This window comes from Centroberyx affinis, unplaced genomic scaffold, assembly GCF_046629955.1.
Source record: "Centroberyx affinis isolate AG114_WGS23_722 - 3 ecotype Tasmania unplaced genomic scaffold, CSIRO-AGI_Caff_v1 ptg000783l_1, whole genome shotgun sequence".
NCBI lineage: Eukaryota > Metazoa > Chordata > Actinopteri > Beryciformes > Berycidae > Centroberyx > Centroberyx affinis.
Window position 1 is genome coordinate 33,902 of NW_027279391.1, and position 24,457 is coordinate 58,358.

The 24,457-nt window shown below is 42.5% G+C and overlaps 1 protein-coding gene across 4 annotated transcripts in view; it reads left to right on the forward strand.

Annotated features, from left to right (window-relative positions):
* The window catches only part of LOC139644777 (zinc finger C3H1 domain-containing protein-like), a 32,808-nt gene that overhangs the window by 1,075 nt on the left and 7,276 nt on the right, over nucleotides 1-24,457 (forward strand). For 2 of the 4 annotated variants that reach the window (XM_071520256.1, XM_071520259.1), the window contains exons 2-27: nucleotides 171-605; nucleotides 1,219-1,442; nucleotides 2,912-3,365; nucleotides 4,065-4,276; nucleotides 5,533-5,656; nucleotides 5,910-6,004; nucleotides 6,635-6,826; nucleotides 7,582-7,746; nucleotides 8,682-8,819; nucleotides 9,294-9,484; nucleotides 10,345-10,494; nucleotides 12,062-12,236; nucleotides 13,084-13,212; nucleotides 15,473-16,117; nucleotides 16,427-16,536; nucleotides 16,634-16,765; nucleotides 16,857-16,978; nucleotides 17,222-17,323; nucleotides 18,113-18,241; nucleotides 19,102-19,279; nucleotides 20,048-20,234; nucleotides 21,272-21,460; nucleotides 22,103-22,340; nucleotides 22,753-22,858; nucleotides 23,609-23,807; nucleotides 24,160-24,254. In XM_071520256.1, coding sequence (XP_071376357.1) covers nucleotides 171-605; nucleotides 1,219-1,442; nucleotides 2,912-3,365; nucleotides 4,065-4,276; nucleotides 5,533-5,656; nucleotides 5,910-6,004; nucleotides 6,635-6,826; nucleotides 7,582-7,746; nucleotides 8,682-8,819; nucleotides 9,294-9,484; nucleotides 10,345-10,494; nucleotides 12,062-12,236; nucleotides 13,084-13,212; nucleotides 15,473-16,117; nucleotides 16,427-16,536; nucleotides 16,634-16,765; nucleotides 16,857-16,978; nucleotides 17,222-17,323; nucleotides 18,113-18,241; nucleotides 19,102-19,279; nucleotides 20,048-20,234; nucleotides 21,272-21,460; nucleotides 22,103-22,340; nucleotides 22,753-22,858; nucleotides 23,609-23,807; nucleotides 24,160-24,254 — 5,116 coding nt within the window. The remainder of the gene's footprint in view (nucleotides 1-170; nucleotides 606-1,218; nucleotides 1,443-2,911; nucleotides 3,366-4,064; nucleotides 4,277-5,532; nucleotides 5,657-5,909; nucleotides 6,005-6,634; nucleotides 6,827-7,581; nucleotides 7,747-8,681; nucleotides 8,820-9,293; nucleotides 9,485-10,344; nucleotides 10,495-12,061; nucleotides 12,237-13,083; nucleotides 13,213-15,472; nucleotides 16,118-16,426; nucleotides 16,537-16,633; nucleotides 16,766-16,856; nucleotides 16,979-17,221; nucleotides 17,324-18,112; nucleotides 18,242-19,101; nucleotides 19,280-20,047; nucleotides 20,235-21,271; nucleotides 21,461-22,102; nucleotides 22,341-22,752; nucleotides 22,859-23,608; nucleotides 23,808-24,159; nucleotides 24,255-24,457) is intronic. The other 2 variants (XM_071520258.1, XM_071520257.1) reach the window with 2 other exon arrangements.

A 24,457-nucleotide genomic window follows, 5' to 3' on the forward strand; every position in this document is an offset into this window, starting at 1 on the left:
GATGACCCTTAAATCAAAGTGAACATTCATGTTCTCATGCTTCCCTGATTATTTCCAGTCTTCCTGTGTTGTCTTGATCAAAGCCCTGCATTGTACATCCCATCACCTCCAATCTAACTAGTTCAAGCCCATCCCTCGATGTTTCCACTTCCCTTGATGATTCGCCTCAGAAAAGCAGTCTGGAAGGAATCAGGCAAGAAAACCGGTGCACAGTGTTGCCAAATCAGAAAACGGCGTTGACGAGACCTTTGAGGACTTGCTGTCAAAGTATAAGCAGATCCAGCTCGAGCTGGAATGCATTCGCAAAGAGGAAACCATGGCTCTGGAGCCCAAGGGTTCCCCCGCCAGAGACGAGGCACCAGAGAACGCTGCCAGTATTCCCGAAACCAAAACAGTACCAGAAACAGCCAGTATTCAGAGTCCAGCTGCCACAGAGGAAGTGCCAGCTCTGGAGAAGGCAGAGAAAAAAGTGTTCCAGGCGTTCAACATCAAGCCTCTACGCCAGAAACTTCCCACGCCTGCCGAGCTGGACGCGCTGAAGAGGAAGCAGCCGGAGCAGGAGGATGAAGATGATGATGGTGACCCAGCGCCAGATGCTCCTAAAGGTTTGTTACTAGTGATGGGACGATCTGCTTCTCTCACGATACGATTTTATACACGATATGGGATTCACGATACGGTGTGATCAATAAAAGTTCAATGACAACAAATTCTGACTGTGCAGAATTATGTTTATTTCTGCGACACAAATCTTTCTAGCGATGTAATTGGCTGCTAGAATGTAAACAACAATCTAAAAATGTCATTACAAAGTGACAATAATATAATTTGGATGGAGAGCTTGTGAAATTGTGATGGTCAAGCGTCTCATTTGTGATTATTACAGCAGAATAAATTGGAGCTAATATCATGATTCATTTTTCTGCCTCACGATACGTATTGTCATATTTTTGCATTGCGATATATTGAATTTCGATATATCGTCCCATCCCTATTTGTTACATATTGCCAGGGAATGAAATAACCTTTTCTGACAGCAGACCTCATTGGCTGGTAAAATTCACTCGCTACTTTCGCCGTTTTAACAGCCAACTCAGGTTTCTAGAATAGAGTAGGATCTCCAAAAATGAAATCACATCTGGTCATGACCCGTTGGAAGCTTCATCAAGTCATACATCATCACAATATGAATTCCTTTGTTGTGTTCTGTCTCGTCAGGCGAAGAAGGAAGAGCGTCAGAAGAGGGAGCGAAGACGGAAGAAACACCCGATGATAATAAAGAGGGAGAGGAGACGGCGACAAAGACGACGAAGAAGAAGAAGACGTGCGTGTGCTGCAGTCAGGAAACGGAGAAGGGAGAGAAGGGGAAAACGAAAAAGTCTTGTACATGCTGCAGCGAATCGTCCGCTTCCAGTGAGGACTCGGCCACCTCCCCCGATAAAGTAGGTCTAAAGTCACGTGTGTTTTGGGCGTGTTGTGACATGATGTCCGTGCTGACAAAGATACTTCTTTATGAAACAGCTTGTGCAGAACACGCCTTCTGATTGACCAAGAGGCAGTTCTCCAGTGACATCATTTCATAGGGCCGGGCGATATGGTTGAAATCAATATCATGATAATCATAAGGATTTTTCTCGATATCAATATATATCACGATATGGTTCATGTATGCAAAATCACGTTAAATAATCAAATTAACGTTCATCTCATTGAACCGAATGGTGATGTTAGGTGTGATGTCAAACAAAACAGAAATATTCAAATAATATTCCTACCATACCTCATTTTATCAGAGTTTTTAAGTAAAATTTGCTTGTCATCATCAATTCAGACAGCAGAAATGTGTGTCACGATATTAAAATATCTTCATATCATCACGATATGATTCCACTGAACGATAATATTGAATTATCTCCCAGCCCTAGCATTTCATATTGTACAATGCATCGTTTCATCCAATGATCTGACTGGTTGATTATGCCCATAAAGCAGCTAATCCTGCTTTACTGCTTATTGTGCCAAGTCTTGTGATAACCAGGAAGCTAGTTGGTGATATTATGTTTTTATTCTGATGTATGTACAACAACTAATTTGGAAGAAAAAAATATGTTTTCGTCAGTACACATGTATTGGTAACTGTTGTATAAAGGCCATAATTCCCTAGAGGATGTTCCTTGTGGGATTTTATGGGTTTGGCGGTGCTGGTGACGGGACTCGTCTGCACTTCCTGCCTTCTGCTTCACTGTTGTACCTGTAATAATAAGAGTAATTAGAGTAAAAACACTCCACTGGATCATTGCTGCACCCGGACTGATGTTACAATGGAAGCGTTGGTTCCAGTTGGCTAAATATACAGCGCTTTACACAGTTTAATTGTCAATAAATGAAGAGATCATTTCCATTTGGGGGAAAAATAACATTACCCTAAGTTCATCAGTCCATATCTCTATAATATAGAGTCCAACTGTAAACAGGTTCTCATTTTGTCTACCAAAGATTGAAATGACCTACTATGCCATAATTAGTGTTAAGTGTGTGCTTTCTTTTTGTAATAGTAGGTATTGAGTTTTTCAAAAGGTGGATATCTCATTTTAGAAAGAATTTCTAAGTGCTGATATCCAGTTCTTTGCTAGCATCTTGTTTTTTGAAATTATGTCTCCAGCGACTTTCTCATTCTTAGACTGGCCATGTCAGACATGAGAAGTGATGCAATGTTGCACAGGCCCACAGGCTAGAAACTGCTTTGTAGGTTCGTTGGGAGTAGTCAACTGGAGTTAATGTAAAGTAGTTCATTTTCATGTTGAAGTTGTGGTTTATTGGTCTGTACTTTGGTTATCTTTTCAAATGAAAATGGCAGGTGGTAGTGACTGTTTGTAACAGATTGTACTTCTCTCTCTGCTCCCACACCCAGCCGAGGACGAAGGGTAAGGTTGAGGAAGAGGAGCTGTCAGAGCTGCAGCTGCGTCTCCTGGCCTTGCAGTCGGCCAGCAAGAAGTGGCAGCAGAAGGAGCAGCAGGTGATGAAGGAGAGCAAGGACCGGATCACCAAGGCCTCCCAGGAGAAGAGCTCCGCCTCCGGCCCCGGCCCCGGCCCCGCTCCGTCCGGCAGGCAGAGGGTCACCACCAGGTCGGCCTCCTTCGCCGCCGCCGCCGCTGCTGCAGAGAGGACCAGGACCAGGTCCAAGCCTCTGGAGAGGGAGCGGGACAGGCCCAAGGCCGGGGCCAGGCCTCCAGAGAGGGACAGGGAGAGGGCCAATGCCTTGGAGAGAGAAAGGCCCAAACCTGGTTCCAAGCCACCGATGGAGAGAGGCAGACCTCCAGCCAAGCCCCATTTAGCCAAGAAGATGATTAGCCCAGGTGAGAAGGGTCAGTACCTGCCTCCTGAGCCGATCCACTGCTCACTCTCTCTCTTGATCAAATCTGACATTTTGTTTTTTGAGATGAAGATGCCAGGATGATGTCTGATGATTTTGTTATTTTATGACTTATTCAACCCTCGCATCTCGTTTCCTGCACAGTCTGGAAATGTATTGAAATTGAGTTTGATCATTTGAAGGCAATTTCCTTATGTTTGGAAGTTTCATAGTTATTCAGCCACAATCCACATGGACTACAGTTGCACCACAATATTTATGGAGATATAGACTAAATATCATGTCACATAGTTCTATTTGTTTTTGTGAAGTATAATGAGGCACAAGTACTGCAGGAACCCTGTTACAGACAAGTGCATTTCTCCATCCTTTCTAGCAGTGTAAGGATGTTCATTTTCATATTTAGGGATTTGGGACACATTTTTATCACAGTTGCTTGAATACTGAAACGTTTAGATCCCCTGTTTGCAGTTAAAATACTTACAATTTCCATTTGATAATTACTTTTACCCAAAACGCCTGGGAGTACCATGTGCACATTTTTATGGCATCAAATCCCAGGCAGGTACTAGTGCCACGCTCTACCCACTGAGATACACAGGAGCAGAACATCACCTCTGACTTTTGACTCTATGTGAACCCCCCCCTCCCACCCCCCCTCTTCCCAACCCCCCTCTTCCCAACCCACCAGGCTCGGCAGCCAAGCAGGCGTTCAGGAAGCAGCAGCTGCGGACGTGGAAGCTGCAGCAGCAGAGGGAGCAAGAGGAGACGCGACGTCAGGAGGAAGAGGAGCGCCGCAAACGCGAAGACGAAATCCGCAAGATCCGGGACCTGTCCAACCAGGACGAGCAGTACAACCGCTTCATGAAGCTGGTGGGAGGGAGGAGCCGCACCCGCAGTAAAGTAAGATGCCACAGACGACACAAAATTCATGTCCTCATTTCCTTAATCGTAATGTCTACGTAGTCGATGATGATTTTTTTCGGATACAAATCCATTCTGTGTCATGCAGTTCAGCAAAAACGTTTCAGTCAAGCGACCATCTTGAGTGCATTCAGCAGAGGTGGGGGGGCTCGAGTCACATGACTTGACTCGAGTCAGACTCAAGTCGCAAATTTGAGGACTTGAGACTTGCTTGACTAACATTGATAAAAGACTTGACTTTGACTTGGTATTCATGACTTGAGACTTGACTTAGACTTGAGACAGATGACTCGGAAGGACTTGACTTGTTCATTTAGGAGGCTTGTTATTGATTACCACAAAATGTCAAATATCAGCAAGATTTTATAAGATGTAAGCAGGCTGTAACAGATTTCGTTAATGTTGAAAATAAAACTCAACTTTTCATGACCAGTGTCTTTTAACTGATTTAAGGGGGAAACTGGGGTAGATCATCAGAATTTCGTATGACTTGACTTGTGACTTGCTTGACTTATAGCAGGGACTCGACTTGACTTGCTTGATTCTCACCACAGTAACTTGGGACTTGAAGGTTAAGACTTGAGACTTGCTTGTGACTTGCGCATGTGTGACTTACTCTCACCTCTGGCATTCAGTGACAACATACGGTGTGTTTCATTAGTCGTTTCAACCTGCCCTCCTTGACTTCCCCTCGGCAATTCCTCCGATGTAGGCTCCAGGAGTGTATCTTACCCAGAATTCATTGTGATCGGTCGTTATTTCCTGTGCATGACCCACCAAAGCGGAATAAGTGGTATATGTGGAATAAACAAACAGTGCCGAGGGGAAGTGAAGGAGGGCCTGTTAAATGACTAATGAAACGCAGGGGATAATCTGAACCAACTATAGGAAATGACCCCAAAATGTAAAGGATTGTGGGTAAAAGGAGACTGACGTTGACATCTGGAGCCAGCAGTTCCTCATACTTGGAAAGCCCAGTAGAACCAAATGAAGTCTGGACTGGTGCTCATAATCAGCTATCTCTTCATGCGTTAACTGGTGTGAACACCAGAGAAGAAGAGCGCAGACAAGTCCATCATGCTTAGCCTAAGTTTCAGGGACTTTGTTTTGTTGTGACACAACGTTCCCAAAATAACTGCCTGCAGGATAGATGCATGATGGGAGACTTCTACAGCGAGTGCCACAGAAATGTCAATCACATGCGTGTGTATCTAAGCGGTGTGTTTGTGCTTCAGTCCAAAGACCGGGAACACAGGAAGTCAACGGGCAAACAAGGCCTGGACGCCTCAGGGAACCTCTACCAGTATGACAACTATGATGAGGTCGCCATGGATACGGACAGCGAGACCAATTCACCAGGTGAGCCACCGGTTTACACCTCGTTAGGGTTAAGAGTTTATATTTTTTTCCACAGGTGAAATTGATAAATCACTGAAAGAACAGAAAACAATAACACATTGTGCAGGAGAGATTAAAAATAAACACAGAGAATTTAACATATCACCTTCATTTGCTGAACGGCTGCTGTTGGTATATATACAGTATATATATATATATACATGTATATATGTTACTGTCATATGGTGAGTGATGCTGCTTCTTTTCCCCCCAGTCCCTTCACCAACACACAATCCATTCGTAGCCGAGGATCCAGGTTGTCTTTCTCAGATGCCTCTCTACCCGACGGACTCCCCTCAGTTTGGAATGGTAACGTGAATTCAAACAGTGTGATTTGATAATAATGAGAACTATATCCAACATTAAACGAACCACTCGTTACCTGATTTATCATTTTAAAAAACCTTCTTTGATCATGTCCTCTAAAATGTCTCTATCTTGTAAGCCGAGGTTTTTACATGATTAATGGCCTTAATAATTATCCTTAATAATTTTACTTTCAGCTAACATTTTGTTGAGGTAGGGCTGCACAGTTATGGCTAAAATGATAATCAAGTTATTTTGCATTCTGATCACGATTATTTATCATCAGTTTTAGTCTTGATTATGCAGGAAGCAATATTATTGTTTACTGTTTTATTAGTTTTATTTCATTTGTTTTATTTAATTATTGAGTTTTGGCATCTTACAGCAACATCCTGAATATTTTCAACTATATTGGCTCTTTTAAATATAATCAAATGTTTCAATGTCGATATGCCTTGATATGATTGTCAATTGTGGAGACAAAAATTATAAATCATTATTTGTGCAGTAAATGATCAATTGTTTGCAGAATTGTTGCAGAATGCTGTAGAATAAAAGGAACAAAACACATTAACAGTGACAATGTAATACCAACTAGACTTTCCTTGCTCTGTGTTTATTGACCCGTTGCAGGATTTCGCTCAGCCTTTCCTGTCCTCCATGCTGTCCGGTGTTCCTCCCCCGCCGCCGCCGCTCCCCCCTCCTCCGGACGAGACGGAGCAGCCTCCCAAACCGCCCTTTGCCGACGAGGAAGAGGAGGAGGAGATGCTGCTCAGGGAGACCTGCCTCATGTCCATGGCCCACAAGAGGGTGGCGGTGCCAGAGGTTTGTGTTCAGTCTGCCAAACTTGAGTATTGGCTCTGGTGTGGCGTGCTAAAAGCTCCTCCACTGACCTGATCATATGTAGTTCTTCAGACAACCATGCCAAACCAAGCCAAACTCCCTGTTGGACAACTACAGTCATTAACTAATGTTCTTGTTGTACACCTGAACTTGGGATTGTGATTGGGCCTAAACAGAATAATCAATAAGCAGACTTTTTTCCCCATATGTCATAACGCTAAGTTTTGTATCATAACCTGTGAATGTTTAGATCAGTCCTTTAATGTGCATTGCTGACTGTGCACAGTTGGTGTCACTCTCATGTAATAATAATAATAACTTTATTATATAGCACCTTTAAAAACAGAGTTTACAAAGTGCTTTGACAGTCAAAATAAAAGCAGAATACTCAAAATTTGAATTGAAAAAGCAATGAAACAATAATAAACAGGGATTAAGTTCAGATAGGAGGACAGAGGTGGAAAAGCATTCAAGTAAATAGTAGGATCACCGTAAGATGAAAACCATAATAAACAGTAAGGATAAAATAAAAGTAAGATAAAAAGATAAAAGACTATAAGAAGACAGTAAAAAGATGATAAAAAAGATGTATTCCTCAGCGCTACAGGAACAGTGAGAAGTCTTTTCGACTGCTGCAGCTGATGTGTATCATTTCAGCCGAGCCTTTCTCCAGACGTCACACGACAAAACCCCCTCGCCTCTGTGTCAACCCTTGATTTTTTTATCTGGCTCTCTAGGAGAAGACGACCACCAGCGGCCCTCCCTCTCCGAGCCCGCAGCTCGCTGTGGGTGTCCAGCTGCCGCCCCGGGGCAACCTGAGCACGGTCAGCCTGAACACGGTGGCCCAGTCACGCGGCAAGAAGTTCACCAGAGGGCATCACGTCCCCAGAGCCCCTCTTGTGGTAAGAACCTGAGAGCCTGATGCTAAATACAGACGTACCAGAATAACCAGGGTGGGAATGTAACACCAGGTTGTACTCTAACAGCTACTTTGGCAGGTAATTGTCCATGATGCTGATTCTATTCTAAAGATCTGATTGGATGGCAGAATAGTGAAACTGGTTGGTGAATTCTGGGACTTACCAGCCGCTGTGGCCAGTGGGCAGAAAAGTTAGATTCCTGCCTTGGAATACACTACTAGTCAAATGTTTGGACACGCGTGTTTTTCTTTATTTTTACTATTATTCACATTTTAGAATAATAGTGAAGACATCAGAACTATGAAATAACACAAATGAAAACTATCTTATATTTTAGATTCTTTAAAGTAGCTGCCAAGGCAAAGGCTTTGGGAAAGAAAATCATTGGCCTCAACTTTTTATATTTATATTTGTCTAAAAAACAAATTTCAAGCATTTAAGCAGAAGCCTTTAGATCAAAATGGCTTTAAGAGAATGGTGTAACTGAATATTCAGCAAATTGTTTGAGTCTCATAGTTAACTCTGAAACCTTTTAATTCAAATTGGAATGTTGTCACAACCATAAAAGCAGAACTAAAGATGTTTTAAATGTGCTGCTTGGACTCTTACAGTCCCCACCTCCTTTTTGTTTGAAGAGACCAGATCAAGTTCAGATCAACATATCCTTGTAGTTTGAGAAGTTCCTTCTTATGGGGAAACTTCCTCGTGATTTTGAGGACACGACTTGCCGTTCTCCTTTGATAATCACCTTATGTGTTAGAATTGAGAAGGCTTACAAAACCCGAAATCTCTGTTTAAAAGCCGTTAAACTGTGATGCTGAGTCCAACTCTCTCCTGACATTGTTTTCCTGTTTGTCGTTTGTGTGTGTGTGTGTGTGTGTGTGTGTGTGTGTGTGTGTGTGTGTACGTCCTCCCAGCTGCCCAGACACAAGGCGGTCGTGGTGTCGCTCAACGATTCGGACGACAGCGACTCTGACATGGACGCCTGCAGCTCCACACAGGCGGTGTTCGGAGGACTGGAGTTCATGATCAAGGAAGCCAGGAGGACTGTCGAGGTGGGTTAGCACTTCGAGGCTTGGAAAGTTACAGAAAATGAAAAAGGTTTTTAGAAAAGTAATTGCAATTTCTTTAAAATCTTTTGATCTTACTGTCTGGCTCAGCTGCTAGTAGATCTACAACCTTTTGAAAAAAATGACCTAAATAACAAATGTCCTGATGACATGTTTCCTTGGAAAGTTTTGAGTAAACTTCCCTTCACTGAATGTTGACTGTAAGAATGAATGAGAAATGCAAGTTACCAGTTGTGCAGATTAGATTACAAAACTAAGGGGCTTCTAAAAACCTCTCAACTCCGAGCAAACAAAAACATTTTATCCTTTGATCATCACACCGGAGAACCTTACAGCTAGGGACATCACTTAATAATTTGGGGGGGAGACAAATTCACTTCATTTATCTCTTCATGTTGTCTTTAAGCCTGACAGTGGGTGTGATGTGTGATTTGAAACGGGGTCTCTTGACATTTCCAGGCGGCGAAGCCCAAAGGAGCGTCGGGATCTGAGAAGGAGAACAACCCAGTCCGGACTCCAGAGGCTTTACCTGAAGCCAAGAAGACCGAGTACCGCCTGCTCAAAGAGGAAATCGCCAGGTATGGTGGTGCGCTCACCAGACTTCAGCGTTACTGTGAAGCAGGGAAGCAAACACGCCAGGGATTAAAAAGGTGACAGAAATGACAGAAAGAATAAGAGTGGAGAGATGGTGAAAGAAGAATTCTGGAAACTAGACTCCATAGACTTAATGCAAATTATTTTCCAACATGTACTGAACAAAAATATAAACGCAACACTTGTTTTTGCTCCCATTTTTCACGAGCTGAAATAAAAGATCTAAGACTTTTTCTATGCACACAAAAGGCTTATTTCTCTCAAATTTTGTTCACAAATTTGTTTAAATCCGTGTTAGTGAGCACTTCTCCTTTGCCAAGATAATCCATCCAAGATGCTGATTAAACAGCATGATTATTGCACAGGTGTGCCTTGGGCTGGTCACAATAAAAGGCCACTAAAAGTGCTCACTAAACAAATTTGTGAACACAGTTTGAGAGAAATAAGCCTTTTGTGTGCATAGAAAAAGTCTTAGATCTTTTATTTCAACTCATGAAAAAAATGGGAGCAAAACCAAAAGTGTTGCATTTATATTTTTGTTCAGTATAGTTAAGAACAATGTTATTATAGTAAACTAAGGTGGAAATTAGCTGTTAATGAACATAGTTGTAAACTGAAATAACTTAAAGCTACTTGTAAAACTAACTAAAATGAAATACAAATAGGTGTGAACAGGTTTTAGTTTTTGTCTTTTTGTTTATGTTCAGGGTAAAAAAGAATTTTGGACTGAATGCTAATGGAAAAATACATGTAAACATAATGTAAAAAATACCACTGCTACCAAAACTGCTAAAACTTGAACCGTCAACAGCCAACAGCCATGTTCTCTGTTGAAGTGTCTTTGAGCAAGGCACCGAACCCCTCGCTGCCGACCGGTTAAAAGACTAAAGTGTTCATCTTCTCTGCCTGGTTGCAGCAGGGAGAAGCAGAAGCTGCTGAAGGAGCACAGCCACAGCCCCCGGAGCGCCGCCGCCTCCCCGGCCGTCTCCGACTCCGAGGTCGACTCGGCGAAGGCGACGGCAGAGCTGCAGCTGACTGAAGCGGAGGAGAGGCTGAACAAACACAGGTGAGGCCCGTTCAGCACAGGGTCGGGGAGGGATGTGATGAGGGAGGCGCTGAACGGCTGGGAAGAAGCAGCAAGCACTGTTCCTTCACAGGTCTGGAAAAGTGTGGGGAATTAGAAAGCTTACAGGGCTTGAAAAGTTCTGGACTGTTCCTCTGCCATTCTGTTACACATATGAATGTAAACTTCATGTAACTGTAGACCCACTGTTGTTTCACACTGAGATATTAGCTATTATTACGTTATACAGTGACGAGGTCTAGTCATACCACCCAAAAAAAAAAGGAACTGAGGTCTGGAGAAAGGATGAAATGGAACTCGTACAGAAACCATGGGCAAAATGCTGAGAAGTGAATGGTATATGTTCAAGAAACCTGAAATACTTTCCAAAAAACAAACAAACGTGAAAATCACATTCCTGCAGGCCTCTTGGTGACAAATATTTTCCTTCATGACTGGCTATTTACTCTAGGTTGCTGCTATTGGTTCTCAGTCCTGGTCCTCAGGTTTTAATGACATTCAGCTGGCATCCCAGGTGTAACTCAGTCCCTGATTAGATGACTAGAATGAAAACCTACGGTGCGTTTCATTAGTCGTTTCAATCCGCCCTCGTTGACTTCCCCTCTGCATTTCCACTCGGGGGGGAATCCCCACCGCCATCTTAAATGTCGTTTCATTACTCTGATAACTCAAGTGAACTTTCTGAGATCGACCCTTCAAGGGCCGAGGGAGTCAACAACAATGTAGCGCATATTTCCCAGGATGCATTGTGACCGTCCGTCAATTCCGGTGCACGAACAGGTGATAAATATAAATGCAAGTAAACAAACAATATTTAGACGATTTAGACATATTTATGAAATTAACTCATCTGCAATATTTCATTACTCATTGTTCTGTCTAATTTTTATTATTCTTATTATTAATTATTAATATACACTGCTTAAAGGCAAGTGCATTCCATTTCAAATATTCTGCTCCCCCTCGGACCCTGCGCCCCTGCTCTGAAATGGTGCTACGTATTACCAAGTGCCGAGGGGAAGTGAAGGAGGGCCTGCTAAATGACTAATGAAACGCAGAGCTGGGGTCCTGAGGACAGAGATTGACGACCACTGGCATAAACATACTAGAAGCAGGGCTTTACTTCACCAAAAACAACAACCCCACCTGTTGGCAGTTGTGTGCCTCAACACCAGCAAGCTGAATCAGACCAGTAACTAGTACAGGCTAGAGGCATTCACAATAATCATCTTTTGCCTGTCTAATCAGAATCACTTTATTTGCCAAGTACAATAACATATCAATAATCATGCAGAAACAGAAGTACATACTGGCACATATGGTACAGGGGAAGCAGGACCTCACATTGAGTGCAAAGGGACAGAGCTAAATATACAACAGATAGTACATATTACTCCACATATACACATTAAGCATTCTATCACTGAATCCATTCAGGCAGCATGGCGTACAGTATTGTTGTAGCTGTACAGGGGGATGGTAGAGGCTGTATAGCTCTACCAAGTAGGATGCAGAGAAAGAAATGAACTCGTCTCCATCTGTCGCCCAGAGCCTTGCTGCAGAAAGACGAGGCCATCCTGCGGCAGCTGCTCCAACAGGAGCTGAAGAAGAGAGAGTCTCTGAAGGCGGCCGAGGCGAAGGTGGCCAAGCTGAAGGAGCAGCTGCTGGCGTCCGAGAAGATCGTCAGCGCCAACAAGATGCTCCTCAAGAAGCTCCAGGAACAGGTGGGTGAAACCGCTTCGGATCGACAGAAACCCTCAATAAACTGACCGAGAAGCCAATAGGTGTTTGTCAGTACTGGAGTCCTTGTGGAGAACGTTCCTGTCAAATCTTCTTGGGGAGATTGAGCTTGCATGCTAGCCCTTTATTACAAGCCTGTTTCAACGGGCTTTACAGAGAATGAGCCTAACTAGATCTAACTGATCAACAATCGATCATAGAACAGAATGATGTAGGACAAATATAAGGAAGCAGAACAAAGCACAAGACACACGAAAGCAATTCATTCAAACTTTATTTCAGACTCGGGGTCCAGATAAAAAAAAGAACGAACAAACAGGACATAACATACAATGAATTACATACAAAGGATCAATAAAAGATCATGGTTTAAAATATATATTAATGTCTTACAAAGAGACAACTGTGCCAATGTCTCCACAGCTTGGATTGGTAGCGTATAGTACTAAACCTTATGTTTGATAAAACCAAGATGATTTCATTTACAGAGTCATTAAGCCGGCAGATAAATTTATACATGAGATTTTTTAAAACAGCTTGGAAAGTATTGACTCCTGCTGCCACAAATATTTAACTTGCACTACACCATCTAGGTCTTTTATTTATTTATTATTTTATTTAATATTCTCATGGCATCATTATAAGCTACTTGAGATCTATATAGCTACTGTAGGTATATATATTTTTTGACTATTTCACCTTTTATTAGATAGTTCAAAGTAGAGAAAGACAGGAAAGATTGGGAGAGAGACTGGGATGACATGTGACAAAGGTCCTGGGCTGGTTTCACACCCAGGACAACGTGTTTACATTTCCATTCCCTCTCTCCAGGTGCATCGTGTTGAACACCGTGTGTCCATAAAGAAGAGCCAGGCTGTGAAGCTGGAGAGGGAGCTGGCTCAGGCCCAGGCGGCCGCCGGCAGAGGGCTGAAACGCCGAACAGACGTCAACCAGCTCATGGTGAGAATCACACTGCATCAATTTGGGGTTTTTTTTGCACGGGAACCATTTAATCCTCTTCGTTATAGGAGGGAACGTGTCCCCTGTGTCCCCCCTGCTTCCTACGCCTTTCCACAACACACAACTAGTGATAAATCAACCACCACAGATGATTTTGACAGTGATCAGTAAATAGGACGCCTTATTTTCAGCTGACCAGTACAGCATGAAATCTGCTTTGTGCTAGGCCCAAGGTCCTTTCCTTGGAGGGTAAACAATGCTTTTAACCCAAAAGAGTTTCAGTTTCCCTGTCCCAAAATATTTATCCTTTGATTATCTGTTCTGGATTAGTTTACAGCACTGTGTTTGGCCCCTGGTTTCAGATGGAAGACCCTATGCTGTCTAGCAGTGTTTGAGTCTCCCTTCACCATCTGTCACTGGTGGCCCAAAATGACTGAGCCCAGGATAATATGATGTTACAAACTGAGGGCACACAAGTTTGATATTATTTCATCATGAAAACACTGCCCTTAAAAACCAAACGGTAGCAATGGAAACACTTAACACAGTGGACCGCTATTTCAAAGTCAAAAGCCATTTGGGCCAGGCTAGTTTTGAAAATGTATGAGCTTGTAGTTACAAATTAGTTGTAACAGTGGCCCAAATAATGTAATATTGTGATTCGCAACTTTTTTCATATCAAGGACCCCGAATTTAGTCCACATTAGAGCCACGGACCCCCCATTTGATGAGATATTTTGTCTTGGACCCAAATCTGAGAATATTTTTATTGTTAGATATGATTTTGTCCTGAATTCCATGAGTATCTGTATTGTAGGTAGATAGATAACAGAGAAACTAAAATAGTAATTCTTCTACATTCTCTAATTGTGTTAAGTTCTTGTAAGTGAAATAATGGTGAATTTAACAATTCATCAATTTGCTGGGGACCCCCTGGAACTCCCTCAAGGACCCCTGGTGGTCCCCGGACCCCACGTTGAGAACCACTGATGTAACACACAGACATCTGGCCTGAAAACACTGATAAGATGATGGGGACTACCTATCTTATAGTTGCTGATATATAACGTTTTACTGAATTATGTGAAAATGCTGTTCTATATAGGTGGAGTGGGGAAATGTTTTACAGTGTTAGGAACAGATTAAGTCCCCCCTTATATTTAACCTCAAAGGGGAATCCTACCTATTTTACACTTCACATTGTGAAAGATTTAAAATCTGCCCCTGCTCCATCAACCATAAACAGAGCTCTGACTTTGTTGACCCTAAAGAGTTTTGTGAGTTCTTGTGCCCAAATGAGGTTTAAATTCTGGTTCATGCCTGTTAGCAATGCTAGAATATAAACTAAAATATATTTGCATCTTATGGCTCCACAAAGTCAGGGAGCATTCATTGCCTATGGAGCAGCTCCTGACTTTACATCTCTGTGACTAAACAAATTCAGTGGTTTTCTCTGTGGTTTCTAGCTTTAGGAAGGAGTGGTGCATATTTACATTGACTAAGGCACAGAAATAATATTGTGCATTATTTAAATGGGTGGCATTCCCCTTTACCTCGCGAGTAAGAAGGTGCCAAACAAAAACCAACTTCATCCCGTCACTCGGTCATCTTCATTAGTACAGTTATTAACGCTGGCCATTAAAAAAAAACGTAATTAAAAGCAATTTAACGCACTGGTGGCAGGTAACCTGACACATGTACAGTATCTGACGCGCTAAATAGGACATTTGGCAGCGCATTTTATACCGCATGCAGTATTTTTTATTTTATTTAGCTGTTAGCTCGGTAGCCGTTAGCTTTAGCTTTAGCTAATATTATTTTGCTAGCGGCAGGCGGCTAACGTTAGCTAACAGCTGTGTAACGTTATTACATGGCTTGGGATTTTGCATCCCTCTCAAAATATTAAAAGTTGGCAAGCTAATAGAGTCTTGAATCGTTATGACAATTTTGTTTGCTGTTGAGTCTGTGCACGCATTTCCAAACCTTTGCCAACAACCTGCTCTGTGGGAAAATTGTGCAAATTCGGTTTTGAAGTGACTTCACTTGGCAACATTTTACCGACCTAATAACGTCTTTCTTTTGCTATGACATGGCATCATTGGGATACTTAGGTGATGACCGTGATGGATGAAAGTGGCACAGCTCAATTTTTTCAGAATGGACAAATGTGTAAAAGTTTGGTTCAGTGAAATGACTTTTTTTTTTTAATTTTTTTTTTTACAAATTTGCTCTTATTTTCTTTCTCCCTCTCCTCCCTCAGCCCAGTAAGCTGCAGCGTGTGGACGGCGCTCCCCGCGGCTCGGAGCGTCACTTTGCCGAGCTCATCGCCCAGAAGCAGAGGCTGCAGCAGCTGGAGTCGGAGTACGCTCTGAAGATCCAGAAGCTGAAGGAGGCCCAGGCCCTGCGCAACCGAGGCAGCGTGTTGGAACCGCCCGCAGAGCCGCCTGTGCGAGCCTCCACCCCGCCCCACCTTCAGAGCCAGCTGCCGCCCCCCTCCAGCCCCTTCCCCTTGCCCCAGCCCTCCCTGCACGACCTCACCCAGGACAAGCTGACCTTAGACAGCGAAGACATCGCCGAGGCTGAGGATCACGAAGCCGAGGCCGCACCCGCACCCGCACCCGCCGCCGCAGCCGCCACAGGGACCCGCCGCCACTCCCTCCGTCAGTCCGGCTCCTTCACCAAACCCAAACTGGAGCAGCTGGGCTCGACCCCAGTTAAAGACAGCAGCGGCGGCGCCAAGCCGGCCAAGGCCTCGGCCGGCTCCGCGGGGCCTTCGGAGATGTTCGTGGGGCTGGACCTGGACGCCCTGAAGCAGAGATACCAGCAGCAGGCGCGGCTGGGAGAACTGCTGCTGACAGAGCTGCATAAAGTGGGAGAGGATGTGGAGAGCCCCGCAGCTGGAAAGGTGATACCAGAAATTTGGGGGTGGAAAAAAGTCTTCCAAAGGGTGAAATACATTGACTTATTTTCAATGCAGTTTAACTCACTTTAAGAGTTTTCTTGAAAAAAAAAAATGATTATGAATGATGACACTATCACTTCATTTATTATTTTGTATTCTTGAAACAAGTTGAGTTACTTTGGATTCAAGCGAAATGTGATTTTAATTTGAGTGTGCTTCATACCCTGACATTCTTTGGATTGTGCTTGAACAGTCTCACAGCTAAAGCATTTTTCCTCCATGTGTTTTTATGTTTGTTTTCTCGCTCTGCAGGTGATTGCGGTGGATGTGGATTCAATCGCAAGCCAAGCAGGTAGCACCGAGCTGAAGCCCATTCCCTTCGGACCATATCGTAGCCCTCTCCTGGTCTTCAAATCTTACAGGTAGACTCCACATTTCCAGGTTGTACTTTCACTTTATATGGATTTATTTAAAGTCTTTTGTTTAAAACGTTTTATATCTTTTTTCCCCCCCCCTCAGATTTAGCCCATATTACAGGACCAAGGAGAAGTTATCACTGAGCTCTGTAACTTACAGCAACACTATAGAACCGAAAAAGTGTTTCTGTCGGTTTGACCTGACGGGAACCTGCAACGACGATGACTGCCAATGGTGAGCGGAGAAAACCTTGTTCAGATTCCCCGCCAGTCCTCTTTCTCTTTTGCATTGTTTAATGTGCGGTTCCTCTTCCCCTGCGCTCCAGGCAGCACATGAGAAACTGCACTTTGACTGGAAACCAGCTGTTCCAGGATATTCTGTCCTACAGCCTGTCCCTGATTGGCTGTTCAGAGAGCAGCTCTGACGAGGAAATCAGTGTTTCTACAGGTTGGCCTTAAAACGTTAATATCAATCAATCAAATCACATACATATTCTTATATGAAGAGATGCTTTCCAAAAAACTCAAACCTTATTATTTTATAAACCAAGGACTTAAATTACCCACTGTACTTTAAACAATTTACCAGAATATGTTTTTTTTGTACAGTCACTTTGTAACACATGTTCTCAAATGGTGGATATCTCATTTTGGAACCAAACCATAATGCATTTTTCCGTCTTTTTTGTAGAAAAGTATATCAAGAAGCTGTTTGGCGCAAACAAGGACCGTATGGGAATCGACCAAAAGGCCGTTCTCCTCGTGAGCAAAGTGAACGAAAGCAAGCGGCACGGTTGGTGATCCATCATCATTATATTGATTTCAGCTTTTCTTTTAACGCTGGTATTCTCATCTGATATTCTCCAAACCTTTCCATCGATGCATTTGAAGAGTTAGTTTCCATAACACTGTATGTATTTGGGGGGGAGAGTGACTAATATTGTTACAGCATCACAAGGGGCCTTTGGGGTCTTTGAAATGTCCTCACTGCTTACATGCCATCGCAAAGTCACACTACATTTTTTTGAAGTTGGTTGCACCACTTGACTTGACAAGTTCTTTAAGTAATAGAATACTTATGTGAAAGTTTTCCTTATTTATCAGCAATTGAACATAAAATTATGCCCGAATTATGCAGGTTTGTTCTCTTCATGGATGTTCAGACAGTTACACCACCTGAAATTTTTGGACTTCGGAACACCGAAACTCCAGAAATTAATTGCATTTCAATAAAATTAAGTGTCCCATGAAGCAGATTTTGTAGAATAATTGGATATATTACATGTTTATTTGATATTGCTTGGAAAATAATGGATTTGGACACAAAAAATGCATATTTGTCACTGACACATATTATGAATTTTGGACAAGAAATGACCTAACCTAAAACTCAGCACTCAATATCGCTAAAATACATCCAGGCTGTAAAAATGTTGTGATTTTGTCAACCAAGACTTTAAAAACTACCCCAATTAGTTTGAATTTTGTGCTGTACATCATATTGTAAGATTAGGTGTCACTTTTTTTCACAGTGGATTCACGTTGTGGAACTAAACTCTCGTAATATCTTCTCCTCTTCCAGTCCCTCCCTACACCACATGTAAGGACATGAGGAGGTGGAGGCCCAAGCCGTCGGGGCAGACGAACCCCAAGTCTGCGGAGGACAGCGAGGACGAGGCGATAGGCGGCGGTCCGGCAACAAGGAAATATGGTGAGGAAGACTTTCACTGGCAGGTTCCTATGGTCATGGAAAAAGAAAACGTGCCGGAATTTGAACATGTTATGGAAAAATGCTACAGATTCAAAACGTTGTGGAAATGTCATGAAGATTTGTTCATTAGCTTGTAGTTTTAATATTAAGCTTGGCTGCTAGTAGATCTAGTTGAAGGAATAATAAGGAATAATAATAAATAAGAAATTTTCCTGGTTATATAAGTGTGACAACTCTTGGGACATTGAAGTCTATTCAAACAATGTGACGTTTCAAACTGGATGCGGACAAGAACTGGTCAAGGAAATTGCACTGTATGTAAAGTTGAGTCGGTGATCCTCATCACTCGTCAAGCAGCGAGTGAAAAAGTTTGTCCATTAAATTGTCCTCAAGTTAATTCATCTTCACTGTGCTTCAGACTCAAATTGGAAGGGTCTCTGCACTCAACAGGATACCATAAGTCATAGGCTTTGCAAAAATATTTATGTTAATTGCAAAGAAGAAGAGAATACCGATATTTCAGCATTCAAGCCATTTTCGTTGTCTTTGGGAACTTCCCCTTTAAATAGTTTCTACCTTGGCAGGAGTACCCGATGCTATTTGACATTGACGATGCCTTAAATGCTGAAGCGTTTCTACTCTTTTCCTCTTTGCAATGAAAATAATAATTTTTGTATAGTCTGACAGTTTTGGCATCACTTTGTGCATGGGCAGCCCTTATGGAGTCCTATCAAATCCAAATTACTTCTGATCTCTAATCGCAGCACTTGCTTCAGCCCAGTGGCTCAGAACGGCTGGGTGCTTCGCTCATGACAGACTGGAGATAAATCGCTCATGACTGCCTGTTTATCTTCTGACAGACGACTGCTGCAAGACCAGCCTGTCTGCCCTGGATGTGTGCGTCACGTCGGAGGACAAGCGCTATTTTGTGAGTGAGACGGACGACATATCAAACCTGGAGAGCAGCGTCCTGGAGACGCCCCGGGACGCCCAGCTTTGGATCAAGTTGGCCTTCAGATACCTCAATCAGAATGAAGTGTAAGTGGGCTGATGTTCACTGATTCCCACTGACTTGCGATGTGGCGTTTGCTGTGATTTCTATGTTGCAGTGGTTCTTGGGAGTATGCATGTCCCCCATGAGGAAATCGAGGCAGACTATGGATCACTCTTCGTCTGTTCATTTGTTTGTTTGAGGGGGATTTAGAGCTGCAACGATTAATCGATTAGTTGTCAACTATTAAATTAATCGCCAACTATTTTGATAAGAAATTAATCGGTTTGAGTAATTTTTTAAGAAAAATAAGTCAAAATTCTCTGATTCCAGCTTCTTTAAATGTGAATATTTTCTGGTTTCTTTACTCCTCTATGACAGTAAACTGAATATCTTTGGGTTGTGGACAAAACAAGACATTTGAGGACGTCATCTTGGGCTTTGGGAAACACTGATCCACATTTTTCACCATTTTCTGACATTTTATAGACCAAACAACTAATCGATTAATTGAGAAAATAATTGACAGATTAATCGACAATGAAAATAATCGTTAGTTGCAGCCCTAGGGGGATTGCATCATTCATGGGGGGAAACATGTATTTCTATTTTGAGTTCCACATCTGTCTCTGTCACAAAAAAAAACATTTTTATTTTCTCATGTTTTAGTAATCTAAATCCCATTACTTTTTCTTCCAGGAAAGCACTGTATTTTTAGTGGTTACACCGGAAGGCGTACATAATAACTCCAACAAATAATAACATCACAGATTTTTGAACAATCTGAACGATATGATGTTGTTCCTCCTCTGTAGCTCTGCGTCGGAGTGCCTGGACGCCGCCTTAAACACATTGTCTCGCGCTCTGGAGGACAACTGCGACAACCCAGAGATCTGGAGCCACTACCTGTCTCTGTTCTCCAGACGAGGCCGGAGGGAGGAAGTCCAGGAGATGTGTGAGATGGCTGTGGAGCACGCACCCGACTACCAAGTGTGGTGGACCGTAAGTCCTTTACATGGTGATGAAGATCCGTTAACACTTTCCAAAGGCTTTATTCCAGAGTATTAAGTTGTTTTAATGCCACTAGATGTTGACAGCGCTGCAGAACATAGGAAAATGGGTTGTAAGTAGACAACGATGCTGTATTGGTACACCATGGAAATCTCCCAGATGCATAATGGAGCCTATTTACTACTTACTAAGTTGGGTACCTGCAACTGTTTTATTAGCTGTTGTGGTACATTGTTTGTACACTTTATACTCTTATTCTGTTCTTATTAGGGTTTGAATGATGGGAGATTTTAAAGGCCTTTTTAGGCTGAAGTCGCCAATAACCAACACTCTGTGGCGATATTCAGTATTGTTAAATTTGAGCGTTTTCATGCCAAAATTACAAGGATTCAGTGTTCGCCTTAGAATTTCTTGTCAGGGTGAAAAAGACTCTGAAACAGCATTTAGACCATCATGGGACATTAAAACTCTCCATTAAAACCCAGACTAATGAAGTTCTGTTAGCAGATCTTTATGGCAGAATGACCCACCACACCTACTCAATGGTAGGGAATCTCTGGGAAACATTAGGCCTTTCTATGAAGAATTAATTTACAAAAACATAATTGAACAATGAAATAAAATAAAATGTGGCAAAAAATTAAAATGTCATTGCTTGCAGGTTTTACAGACTGTTGAGTGTTGACAACATTGAGTGGTCGATATCCAATATTTAATAAAATATCAAAAGTATATTGAAAGTATATAAAAAACACCCTGATAAATCTGTCTAACCCTAGTTGTACTGTTGTAAGTACTAAACTTTCCCTGTTAGCACAATACGTATCCATAGGTTAACACAGGTTGACACACTGTAATAAAGCCATTATAAAGTGTTATATATATATATATATATATATATATATATATATATATATATATATATATATATATATATATATATATATATATATATATGTGTATATATATATGTATATAGTTAATGTCTCAATTTTGATTTCTCATATACATTGATCATTTGTCCCCAGTATTTGAACTTGGAGATCTCCTTCGAGGGGAAGGACTACGTTTGTGATCGTCTGCTGCAGTATCTGCTCACTGCGGCGTCTTCTGACATCACAGACAAACTCTCCTTCCAGCTGATGGAGGCTCTGCTCCACAGAGTCGACCTCAACCTGTTCACAGGCAGGATGGAGAGCGCCCTCGCCATTTTACAGGTAACACAGAACAAACGATGACGGTAATAATACGTTAAAAAAAAACAATAAATCAAAAAGAAACAGTTGAGGGTAAAAGCAATTAGGGCTGAACGATTTTGAAAAAATATCTAATTGTGATTATTTTGACTGATATTGCATTTGCGATATTAGATATAATTTTTACATCATTATTCTCATTTTCATTGAAAAACGTATTAAAATGATTATGGTGTGATTTTTGCGGGGATCTGTACCAAACAAAGATGTTTTCTTAAGTCTGTAGAATATGATGTGTAGGCCAGGACATCTCTGCAGCACCACAATATTTCATTTAAAATGGTATTTTGAGACACATTTCGCCCTTAACAAATATTGCGCCTCCTGCAATTTGAAAATTGCAGTAGGCCATATTGCAGTGTCGATAAAATTTCGATTAATTGTTCAGCCCTCATTTAGCAATCATTAGAAACAGTTACAGAAGTGGGGGGGTTTAAAATGCACTCAACAGTTGAATACTAATTGGTGGACAGCAGACTTGCCTAGTGGTTAAGTTTGATCCCGTGATCCCAATTGACCACTCTAGTAAAAGAGCTGAGTCCCCTTTCACTTGAGTATAACTAAAATAATAATAATAATAATTTATATCTCTGATTATTCCAGAATGCCTTGAAATCGGCCAGCGAGAGGAGCATGGCTGACCACCTGACGGCGAGCGACCGGGCCTTGGTCTGGCTCTCCTACATCCACCTGACGGAGTTCGACCGCCTGCCGTCCAGCCTGTTCAACCCGGCCGACTCCAGCCCGTCCCGGCTGGTCAGCAGGGAGCCCTTCCAGCTGCCCTGGCGCACGCCGCAGGACATCAGCACGCCGCCCGACATCCTCAGCGCTCTGTTCGAAGGTACAGACAGCCGCAGGAAGCAAAGCTGCAGGGTAACGCCTGTGTGTGTGTCAGTATGTGAATCGGTCACATTTCTAGGTTTAATAATTCATATTGCTTGATATTTTTATCTTCCGCTACGTGATAGAAACTGAATACGCCACTGGTTCCCCCTATAGAGTAGATGATCTGATTCGATTTTGGAGCACCTTGCTGCATAAATTAGCATATTAATGAGGAACAAAGCATAGTTGTGTTTTTTCAGAATTCCAGTTTGGACACACACCTCCCGTTTCTAATAGAGTTCATTCCTGCAAATAGAAACAATATGGAAATTGCAATTTAGATTTTTGTGTGATTAATTGTGGGGAAACGCTCCCTTTTCTGTCTTATCTTGATTCTACCCCTGATAATGGTGTTTTTTCCTCGTTAGACGCCATCCATCAGTGCAGCGATGAGGCTCTGTCGCCGGGTGAGAGGACGCTGGCCTGCATGCCTCTCCACACCAACCTCATCTTCCTCAACAAACTCCTGGAAAGGTGAGCTGGCTGCTGCTGCTCTCTGCGGTTTTGGAGGGTTTTTGTAGATTGGTTGTGGCTGCACAAAGGAATTCACCATTTACCAGTTAAATCCTAGCATGACTTATTATTGGGCCAATAGTAAAGTAAAGGTCTATATATTAGGCACTATAAGTAAAGGTCAAAATTTTGAATTCAGACATATCATATATATAAAAATCTCAGACACCACTTGTCCGATTTTGGCAAAACTTGCAGGGGTGATGCATTTTGACACTGTCTTCTGGCCTGTATAAAATACACAAATAATTGGCCGAATGGAGGCGCTTTAGTTAAAGGTCAAAATCTCAAACTTTGACAGGAGCTTCACCTGCTACACCCCTGCTCCGATTTTGATGAAACCTGGAGGGATGATGCATTTTGTTATTGACTGGCCCAAGGGAAGCCTGCATCAGTTATGGGGGGGTTGACATGTTTCACTTGTTTTTTGGATATAAGCTGCAATGATTTGTGATACATGTGGGGGTGTGGCCTTTGCTACATCATTTCTTTTGCAGTGCTTACACATTTTCCAGAAGTTGTGTGTGTGTGTGTTTGGGAGACAGAGGCTATTACTTCGTTTGTTTCTCTTTTAGGATGCTGTCTGAAACAGAAATTGTAGCCTCTTGGGACTTGCAGTTGTCTGTACTCCAGTTTTTTTTCCCAATTGTGTAGCCTTCCCTGCTGTAACAACACTGTACTGAAAGCTGTTGTCATTGTGTTCCCCTCGAGGTTCGACGTGGGTATCCAGCTGTGTGAGTCTCTGCTGGAGTTTTGCCCCGAGTCCTGCACCCTGCGCGACGCCCTGGCCGACCTCCACATAGGAAAAGGTAACGGCGACCAGGCGGTCAGCATGTGGCTTCACGCTCTGGCAGAGTGTCCCAACAACGCCGAGGTCTTCTACCACTCCTGCAAGTTCCTCATGGCTCAGGTGAGCGCGGTTCTTAACACTGTAGGTAGATTTGTGTCTGGTTTTCATAGTCTGTTGCAGTAAGTGGTTTAATAACCACCTGGTCTCTTATAGTAGCCTGGGAGAGTTTCATGTTGGAAAATTTGCCTTGGGCATCATTGTGGTAGATTTAAAACCAGTCAAGATACTTATTACTTGTGCATAAACTTATACAGCTTACTGCTGGTTGCTTGTAATATGAATTTAACCATATTCTCCTGTTGCACTCACTCTGGATAAGAGTGTCAGCTAAAAGCTTAAACTGTAAAATATAGTTAAATATAGTTTAGTTATAAAGTTTTACAGTCAGTTTTCCTGTCGTCCTCGTCCACAGGACAAGTCTAGCGCCATCGTCCCGTTGTTTCGAGGATTCATCCTGTCTCTTTGTGAGGATGAACAGAGTCAGAAGCAGCCTATGGACGTTCTGCGGTAGGTTCTCTGCAGAATTTATTACCCCGAATATGAAATATACATTGCAGCAAGGCACCACTCCAGTGTGGGGAATCAGCAGCAGCCATCAGGCAAATAATGGTGAATTTTGGCTGAGGGTTGTACATTTGGCAAGCCTGCAGCCACTCTGACAGATAACCAGGCATCTTTGGCGGTTCCTGTCTATTCTTAAAAATGTTATT